We start from the raw sequence: 10,059 nt of genomic DNA, 5'->3' as shown, positions 1-10,059 counted from the left end.
CACTAGATCAAATCTCCCCTGAAGCTGGTCCTCTTTAGTTAAATGAGCTGTTAAATTCCTTTCCTGTTTAAGCCAATTGAGTCGGCTTTTTTGTCACTTGCAACCAAGGGCACTCCAAATGGATAGGGTAGGCAGTCAGCGAGATGTGAGTGGGGGACAAATGCTTTCCAACTGACCAAAAGGACGACACCGAGTTCCACGCAGCAGAGACAGACCCAGGGGGGGCGCGGAGAGGATGGGCGTGCATTCTCCCCTCCAACCACTGCCCTCCAGTAACCTCTAGCTTCATAATGCGGTTCTGACACCCCCTTCAGGGAGGGCTTCCAGGACAGTTCCACGAGGACCTAGGGGTGGGTGGGGGAGGGGGGCCAACCCCCCACCAAGCCAACCAGCAGGAGGAGTCCCTTAGATGAGGCAGCCCCAGGCAGAGACCACCCAAGCTGTGTGCCGTTGTTTTGGCCTTACAAAATTGATGAAGGCAAAAGGGAAAGAAACCTATCATAAAGCAGATAAGCAGAGACGCTTCTTTTGAATCCCAGGCTTGTCTTCCTCAACCAACCCAGCTGCAACGCAGTATCGATTTGCAGAGCCCCTGCTTCCGTGAGGACGGTCTCAAAATGGCTCCAAATGATTTTGTACTGCAAAATAAAACCAAACCCCTGAAACCAGAGAGAGAGGTAGAGAGAGCTGGCCCTAGCTATGACCTGTGACCCATGCAAGTGTAAAAGCAAGACAACCCTGACCCCTCGTAGAGTTGCCACTTCTGGACCTGCTTACTCTCCCTTCCTGGGAGTACACTTTATCTTTTACTGTATCAAACTCTTGCTTGAGAATTTAGCTCTCAATTCTTTCTCAGCCAAACTCAAGAACCAAGAACCGAGATCAGCGGAGAGGCAGAGAAGGGACCCGGCCAAGGACAAAATGACAGGATGGACAATTAACCCAATCTCCTTTCCAGGTGGGTCCCCAGTATAAACACCACGTCGTTTGGGGGCCGAGCTGGTTGCAAGACCCAGAAACCCATTCAAGCTGGTATGTGGAAGGATCCATTCCACAGCGCAACATTATCTCCAGACCCCAAGGGAGGATGAGGGACAGGGGAGATTCCTGCAGAACCAGCGTTGGGCACTTAAGGAAGCAATGAATAAGGACCTGTTGAAGTCACTGGGTTGCATGCTCAAGTCACTGGAACGGACGCTCCATCTGGAACTGAGAGACGCCTCCAATGCTCTGGAGACATCTGAGCTCTCATCTCTGCTTCTGTCAGCCCCATTCTTCTGCTCTGTGTGCTCAGCTGCCCTCACCACCCCAGACTGGCCACCCATATTTCTCCATCTGCCTTTGGCCTTAGAAGTTCCGGCGACTGACCACTTTCTTAGCATCTCAATAAAAACCTTCGGGGGGGGGGGGGGCAGGGGACTCTGATGGGCTCACCTCGAGTCAGGTGACCACCTCTGAGCCACAATCAGTGGAGTCAGCTGTCAAAAGCGGAAGCAGGGGCAGGAGGACAAGCTAAAGGGCTTCGCTCCAAGATGGCAGCTCCCACACTGGCCCTGGAGATACGGAAGATCCACCGGCACCACCAACCGCGCCCCCCCAGACACAGACCAGTGACACGGAGTGTTAACTATTCCTTTATTAGGTGGTGAGGGGAGTGGGAGCTGTACAACACAAGGCCTGGGAACTTAGCTACACAGGGATTATGGCCAGAAGCCACATTACAAAAATAGCCTAAAAATACTTCTATTCTGCCCCCCCGGGGCTGGGCCAGGGGAGTACCAGGAGGAGGGGGTGCCACGCCGGTGGTTCCTTCCCTTCCTAGAGCCCCATATTTACAGGGAGACAAAGTGAAACGCACACATCTCCCCCGGTCGTCCTGTTCTCACCAGCCACCCCCACCCAGTTCTCCAAGGGAGTAGCCCAGGCTCTAGGGTAGGGGGGACCTGGGGCAGGCTCTGTGGGCCAGAAGGGTCCTTCCCCGGCAAAGCTATAGAACAAGTTCCACATGGAATGCAGTGAAGTGAGGGAGGCGGGATAGGAAAGAGGCTCCCAAGTCTCACCCAAGCCCTGCCCCGGAGGGTACGTCCAAGGGTGCCTACGTGGTACACACCAGGGTTGTGTACTCGGTACACAGGATCCCGGTCATGCCTGTGTACTCGGTACACAGAATCCAGCTTGGCCGAATGGGCCCACAGACTCAGCCCCACGGGGGCACTGGGGGGTTCGCGGGGGCAGGGAGTGTCTCCATATATATATTTTGTAAAAAATAATAATAATAATAAGTTTGCTTAAATGAATTTGTTTCTATACAAAATGTAAAAAAAAAAAAAAAAACCATAATAATAATCCACTCGTGTCAGAGTGTAAGGACAGAGACCAGAGAGGGCGGGGAGGAAGAGTGCGGGAAGGGGGGTGCAGGAGGAGGTCCCAGGCTCTTCACAAGGCCCAGAGGGCGGGGGTCAGCACGCACCCCCTATAAATAAAGGAGGACTGAAAAAGCCTAGGCTGGTGACCCATCTCAGTCAGCTTCAGGGGGGCGGGGGGGCTTCAGGAGGGGAGGGGGGGAGAGAAGAGAATGGAAAGTTCTAAAAAGAAAGAGAGAGTCAGGATAGGATGTCTGTTCGGCCCCCCAAAATCCAGGAACTGAAGAGCCTTCAGGCCAACACCTGCCTCTTGGGGGTGACTTCTGGCTGGGGCCCCAGCTGGGTCTGGGCCTGAGCCAGGGGGCCTGGGACAGAAAGGGGGAGCGGCTGGGCAGGCAGTGCCCCAGCGGCTGTGGCCGTAGGCCCCGTGGCAGTGGCTGGGCTGGGCGTGGAGTCCGACCAGTCCGACAGCGAGGGAGGCGAGGGGCTGGCCCAGTGCTCAGGGGACTCGGGGGATGGGGTCAGGTAAGGGTGCTCGCTCGGGACCCTCAGGAAGCGGGCCTTGGGGGGGCTGCCGTGGGTGCCAGCTGCCGGGTACTCTTCGCCGTGTCCCGCAGCCGCCAGATATGGCGGGGGCCGTTCCTGGGGGGACACGGGGGTCCCAGGATTCAGCAGCTGGGGCCCCGGCGCCAGCGGCAGCAGGAACGAGGGGCCTGGCGGGGCAGGTGGAGGCAGCCGGGCCCAGTCAAGGGGAACGGCCACGGGGTTCAGTAGACCCAAGCTGAGCACGCAGCCCCCAGGAGGCTGGCGCCCTAGACCCGCCCGGCCCGCACCACCAAGCTGAGCCAGGGACACGGCCGTGGCAGTGGCTGCTGCATAGGGCCCTTCAAGGGAAAAGCCACCAGGGGATGCAGGGGGCCCACCGAAGGGCCGCGGGGAGTCCAGCGAGTCCACGGGTGACAGTGTGACCGAGCTCTCGGCCAGGGGACCCGGGCAGGCCAGCGTCAGCTTCTTGCCCCGTCCCCGGGTGCCCTGTGGCCCCAGCCCCGCCTTCCCCGGTGGCCTCCGGCTCTTCTTGCCCCCTGACTGTGCCACCTTGAGGCCAGGAAGGAAGGCCCCTGGGGGGCAGAGGAGGGGCCCCAGGCCATGTGGGCCGTGAGGGCTACGGGGCCCACTGGGCTGGTCCAGCAGGCGCACGATGTCCTGGTGCAGCCGCTCCTGGGCCACATCCCGCGGCAGCCTGTCCAGGTGGTCCGTGATCTCACGGTTGGCAAAGTGGTCCAGCAGCAGCTTGGCAGCCTCGTAGCTGCCCTCCCGGGCGGCCAGAAACAATGGAGTTTCCTCCTGAGGGGGAGTGGGGCACAGAACCCACCAGAGGTCAGCATCACGAGAGCCAGGACTAACTCCTGGCCAAGATCTCATAGGCCCCTGGTGGACACTGAGAGCCAAGAATTCATACTCTCCAGCCCAACAGACTTGGCTAGAATCCCAGCTCTGCTAACAGAAACTGGGCAAGTGATCTTAAAGCACTTTCATCCAGGACCTACTAAGCACCACGCCTCAAAGCCAGGACTAGAGTAAGGAAAGTAAGGTACTCTCTTTAGGCACAACATTTAAGGGGTGTCAAAAACGAATCATCAAAATAAATGATATTTTAATGCATTACTTTTTAAATTAAGAGTATTGCAAAAGATACATAATGAATAAAATATCAAAATGTCCGATAAGGACAGAATCTACCCTGTGCCCCTCCAGGCCTCACTCTTCCCATTTACAAAGTGAGGAGAGTAACTTCCCCTTGCTAGGGTTTTAAAACAACGATCATAACACTTGTGTTTTACTGAGGATCTGCTAAGCATTTTACAAATGTTTGAGTTCACTGAATCCTCAGGAGACAAAAGTGTGGTGGGTCCTAGTGCTTCCCCACTTCAAGATGAGGACAGTAAAGCTCAGAGATGTTAAGCAATTTGCCCAAGTTCACACAGCTTTTTCCTCTGACCCTGGTGGAGCCTGTTAGGTCCAAATCCTACACTGAAACCTGGCTGCAGGCAAGACAGATGCCCCCACTAACTTACTTTAAGTGCTTTAAGATCACTTGCCCAGTTTCTAACTTACCCCGCCCTGCTCTTTGCCACATTTAGGGAATTGTTCCAGGGCTGACTGCCTGGTGGGTCAAGGGCTGGGGCTCACCTTGCTATCCTGCATGTCCTTGTTGGCTCCATTTTTGAGCAGGGCCAAGGTGGCCTCCACATTGTTGACTGCTGCTGCCCAGTGTAAGGCTGATTTCCCTGGGGGGGGGGGGTGCAGGAAGAGAGGTCAGGTTAGGACTGGGTTCATTTGCTAGGATCGCATGGCAGAGGGAGGGGAAGAATCCAGAATCTGGCCTTATAGGGGGGTGGGTTGGGGGGGGGGGGGTCTGCCATGAGTATCTGACCATGTGTTTGGATCCATGTATGTGCAGACCTGTGGAGTGACTCTGTCTGTCCAGGGAACCTACAGTGTGTGACTGTCCATAAGCGGGGGGTACTATGTGGGGCGCTGGTTATAGCTAGAGCTGGGCTTGTCCAGTGCAGTAGCCACCAGGCACATACTGCTCTTCAGATTTAAACTAATTACAACTAAACAACATAGGTGCTCGACGGGGAAAGGACAGTCTTCTCAACGAGCACTGTTGGAACAACTGGCTCTCCACATGCAAAAGAATAAAGTTGGGTCCCTACCTCATACCAAATACAAAAATGCATTCAAAATGAACCAGAGACCTAAACGTAAGAGCTCAAACTATAAAATATTTATAGGAAAACATAGGACTAAAACTTCATGACCTTGAATTAGGCAAAGGATTCTTAGATATGATACCAAAAAACAAGCAACAATAACAAGAGAAATAGATATATTGGACTTCACCAAAATTAAAATGTTTGTGCTTCTGCATGAAAAGAAACCCTATAAATGGGAGAAATAGTTATAAACCATATGTCTACTATGAGACCTAAATCTGGAACATATAAAAAACTCAAAACTCAATAATAAAAAGACAAAAATCCACTATGTTAACTATACTGGAATTAAAAGAATTTTTTTAAGTGATCTTCCCTTTTTTTTTTTTTTTAAAAGATTTTATCCATTTATTTGACAGAGAGAGCACAACCAGGGAGAGCAGCAGGCAGAGGGAGAGGGAGAAGCAGGCTCCCTGCAGAGCAGGGAACCCCATGCGGGACTCGATCCCAGAACCCCAGGATCATGACCCAAGCTTGAGGCAGTTGCTTAACCCAGGCACCTGGCACCTGGAATTAAATTTTTTCTTAAAGATTTTATCTGTTTATTTGATAGAGAGAAAGAGATCACAAGTAGACAGAGATGCAGGCAGAGAGAGAAGAGGAAGCAGGCTCTCCGCCGAGCAGAGAGCCCAAAGCAGGGCTCGATCCCAGGACTCTGAGATCATGACCTGAGCCGAAGGCAGAGGTTTAACCCACTGAGCACAAAAGCACCCCTGACATCTTTTAAAAAACAAAAAGACCCCCAAGTTGACAAAAAAAAAAAAAAATTAAAAATGGGCCAAGGATCAGAATAGACATTTCTCCAAAGAAGATCTACAAATGGGCAATAAGCACAGGGAAACACGCTCAATATATTATCCAGCAGGGAAATAAAAATCAAAACCACAGTGAGATGCCCAGGCACACCCACTAGGAAGGTACACACGACAGACAGTAACAACTGTTTGGGAGGACATGGAGAAACTGGAACTGGAACATTCATGCACCACTGGCAGGGGCATCAAACCGGGACGGGGACTGTGGAAAACAGTCTGGCCACTCCCCATGAGGTCCAACACAGAGTGATCACATGACCACACGACCCACCCAGCAATGCCACTCCTGGATTTGTACCCAAGAGAAATGAAAACATACATCCACACCAAAACATGAACACGAATGTTCACAGTAGTGGTAGCCGAAAAGCAGAAACAACCCTAATATTCATCAACGGATAAACCGATTAACAAAATGTATATCCATACAACCGAATGTTATTTGACCATTAAAAAATTAAAAACAGGGGCGCCTGGGTGGCTCAGTGGGTTAAAGCTTCTGCCTTCAGCTCGGGTCATGGTCCCAGGGTCCTGGGATGGAGTCCCACATAGGGCTCTCTGCCCAGCAGGGAGCCTGCTTCCTCCTTCTCGCTCTCTGCCTGTCTCTCTGCCTATTTGTGATCTCTGTCTGTCAAATAAATAAATAAAATCTTTTTAAAAAATTTAAAAACAAGTTAAAAGTACTGATCCATGCTACCACACTTCATAAACCTTAAAAACATTACGCTGAGTGAAAGAAGCCAATCAAAAAAGACCACATATTATTTGATACCCCTTATAGGAAATATTCAGAGTAGGCAAATCCATAGATAGAGAAAGTACATTCATTAGTGGTTGCCTAGGGCTAGGAAGACAAGATTGGAGGGGGTCAGTAATAGTGAGAGCTTGTGTTCCAGGTGATGAAAATGTTCTAAATTGTAGTGTGGTGACAGTGGCACAACCATGTGATTATATGAAAAGCCACTGGATGTTATACTTCCAATGGCTAAATTGTATGGTATGTGAATTATATCTAAATAAAGCCTTGAGAAAAAAAAAAAGCAAGCACAACAAAGGTTAAAAAATTAAATAAGGGTGCCTGGGTGGCTCAGTCAGTTAAGCATCTGCCTTCAGCTCAGGTCATGATCCTGGGATCCTGGGATCAAGCCTGGCCTTGGGTTCTCTGCTCAGCGGGGAGCCTGCCTCTCCCTCTCCCTCTGCCTCTCCTCCACCAACTCATGCTTACTCTCTCGCTCTGTTTGAAATAAATAAATAAAACCTTTAAAAATTTTTAAATGAATTAAGACATTTAGCCCTTCATTCACCCTAGCCACATTTCAAGAGCTCCAAAGCCACCAAGTGTGGCCAGCGGCCACCACAATGGATGGCACAGACCAGGAATATCTCCATCATCATGGAAAGTTCTATTGGACAGCGGTCCTCCAGAGCCACAGTTCTCAACTCAATTTGCCAATGTCTGAAGACATTCTGGGCTGTCACAGCTAGGGAGTGGAGTGCTGCTGGCATCTAGTGGGTCAAGGCCAGGGATGCCACTTAATATTCTACTTTGCAAGGACTGCCCTCCTCACAAAGAATCATTCAACCCCTAGTGTAAATGGCACAGAGGTTGAGAACAGCAGCTCCCAAGGATGCTTATGAGCATCTGTGTGAGATCCTCCGGCCATGAGGGCAGGTTGCTGTGAATCCACTTGGGCCAGGACCTGGGCCATCAAGCCATCTCCACAGAGGTAGATAACACCACGTGTGGATTTGGCTAATTCACGAACATAGTATGCCAACTGTCCAGCAGAGGGCAGCAGAGTAGGTTCTTCTAACAAAACAGATGGAAATGACGTGCCTTGGGGAAGGCAGCCTTTTTCTAAGTCACTGAGGTGTCCTATGGGCTAGGGGACGCCGTGAAAAAAGAAAAAAAAAGAATGTGAGTTTAAGTCCATGTCAAAGCCCTCATATGTGAGTTTCAGTGATTGGGTCTCAAAGTAATTCACCTAATTCACATAACATACATGACAGTCGGGGCCCAAGGGACACCCTCTAAAGCCTCCACCCACTGCTACTCCCCACAGCTTACCGAGCTCATCCACGGCATTGACATCAGCATGGCTGGCAATGAGCTCTTCCACCATGCCCTCCACCGCCAGGCGGGCTGCCAGGATCAGTGCCGTGGAGCCATCTGCCATGCGGGCATCCAGGTCTGTGGAGCGGTTCCGGATGAGAATCTAGAAGAGAAGGCATGCAGAAGGGAGGGTCATGGCATTAACAGAGGGACCAGGAGCATCCCTAAGTCCCCTGAATTCCCCAATCCCCACAGCCCCTAGACTCCACAAAGTTCGGGAAGCAGCTACCTGTCAGCCACCATACATTGCCACTTCCCAAATGAGAAAAACAGAGCTGTATTTTGCAGGACGAGGGCTCAAACCCAGGTCTGATGCGTGTGCCAGCTCCAGAGTCCAAAGGGATTGGTGCATCTCACCTGGAACACACCCTGGGCATCCGCGGTGACAGCAGTGTGCAAAGGAGTGCGCCCTGAGTGGTCCTGGGCATTGGTGTCTGCCCCCGCATCCAGCAGCCGCTTGGCGGCATCAGCCCGGGCATAGCGGGCAGCCAAGTGCAGGGCCGTCTCGCCTGTGCGGTCAGTCCGTGCCCCAAGCTGGGCTCCCTGACAGATCAAGTCTGAGATGATGCTGGCTGATGTGTCTTCTGCCTCATCCTCCTCGGTGGGCATTGGCTCCAGGGCCCCCCCACAGAAGGAGGCCAGCATCAGTGGGGTGAAGCCATCTGTGGGGACCAGGAGTCTGTCACAAGGGAGGTGGGCACAGGGACCTTTCCAGGGAATACCACTTAGGACACTGCATTAGGAGGAAATGGGACACATGGGAGCACAAGAGGGAATGGCGCGTGCACACACACCTGTGTCAGGTACCCCAGAAGCCAGCCCAGAGAAGGATTCACAGGCAGCCCTTCCGTGATTTGTCACGAGAGGGGATCCAGGAAGCAGGAGGGTATCCAGGAGGGAGGGAGGAGCAAGCCTTCAGCCTCAGGCAAATTCCCAGGAGGTTAGGTCAGCCTGATCCTGAAGGGGGACTCTGGAGGCTGAGCTGTACCTCAAACTGCTCAAGGCGAAAGAGCTGTGCCTTTCCCACGCCCCCACCCACCGGGTAAGAGCCACTCCAGGGACATAAGATCCCAGGCAGCTCAGACCCTGGTAGCTTGAGGAATTTCAAAAGAGAGCCACAGGAGCAGGCCGTTTGGAACAAAAGCAAAATGAGCTGGGGGAGAACTACCCTGAAATGTGGCAAAGACGGATCCAAGAGGATCCAAATACTGTGATCTGCTACATTCCGCGTGAGCATCTGCCCTGGTTAGGGGAGCCACGCGCACCCCATTCCCCACCCTCCAGCCTTGGATAGCGCTAAACCCAGTCCCTGGCTCAAAGAGAGCCTTTAGCCCCGCCCCCTGAATTTATCTGCATATTCCAACTCCCGGAGCATACTGATTAGCTGAGGGCTGAGCACGTGACTCTAGCCCATCCAATCAGAAGTCATTCTGGAACTTCTGCCGTTGCCGCTGGTAATACAGGTTTTATAAGGCCGGTGAGACTTGTGTCTCCCGCGCAACCAAGGGAACGCCTCCGCAGGCTGGAGCTGGGCGGCCGTGCGTCCTGGACCCAAAAATCCATGACGCCTCTGGTTACAAAAGCCAGTAAATCCCTTGTTTTACTCCACCTCGTTTGAGCTGGGCTATTATCACTCACAACCAAGAGTCCTGATTAAACACAACCCCACAGACGCACGCTGGACACAGCCAACTCTCCCCCAGAACGCAGACCTAGATGCAACTTTTCGCAGCAGGACGGGGAAGGGGCATCCTTGGCGGGGAGGCCCCGTCACTGACCTGGGCCTCGCACATTGACATCCATGCCATCGGCATCCACATCGCCCTGCGGGGGTGTCAACGCCATGGCCGGCGCCACACGGATGTCGGCAGCAACCAGGTGGTGTTGGGTCCACTGGCGGCAATCCACAGTATCCTCGGCCCCCACACCGGGCTCCTCTACCTGGAGGCACAAGGACCAAGGCTCTCGCAAGGAGTTGAGAGAGATAC

General features: G+C 52.7%; 1 protein-coding gene across 1 annotated transcript in view; it reads right to left on the bottom strand.

Moving 5' to 3' along the window:
- Positions 1-1,621: 1,621 nt before the first annotated feature.
- Positions 1,622-10,059, bottom strand: part of NOTCH3 (notch receptor 3) — a 33,498-nt gene continuing 25,060 nt past the window's right edge. The window contains exons 29-33 of the mRNA XM_082707503.1: positions 9,850-10,012; positions 8,429-8,733; positions 8,027-8,174; positions 4,554-4,651; positions 1,622-3,707 (exon numbers count right to left, since the gene is read on the bottom strand). Of these exons, the coding sequence (XP_082563629.1) occupies positions 2,655-3,707; positions 4,554-4,651; positions 8,027-8,174; positions 8,429-8,733; positions 9,850-10,012 (1,767 nt within the window). The 3' untranslated portion in view covers positions 1,622-2,654. The remainder of the gene's footprint in view (positions 3,708-4,553; positions 4,652-8,026; positions 8,175-8,428; positions 8,734-9,849; positions 10,013-10,059) is intronic.

This window comes from Mustela nivalis (assembly GCF_964662115.1).
Source record: "Mustela nivalis genome assembly, chromosome: 1".
Taxonomy (NCBI): Eukaryota; Metazoa; Chordata; class Mammalia; order Carnivora; family Mustelidae; genus Mustela; species Mustela nivalis.
The sequence above is the reverse complement of the archived record's forward strand: the minus strand, read 5'-3'. Positions and strand labels throughout refer to the sequence as shown.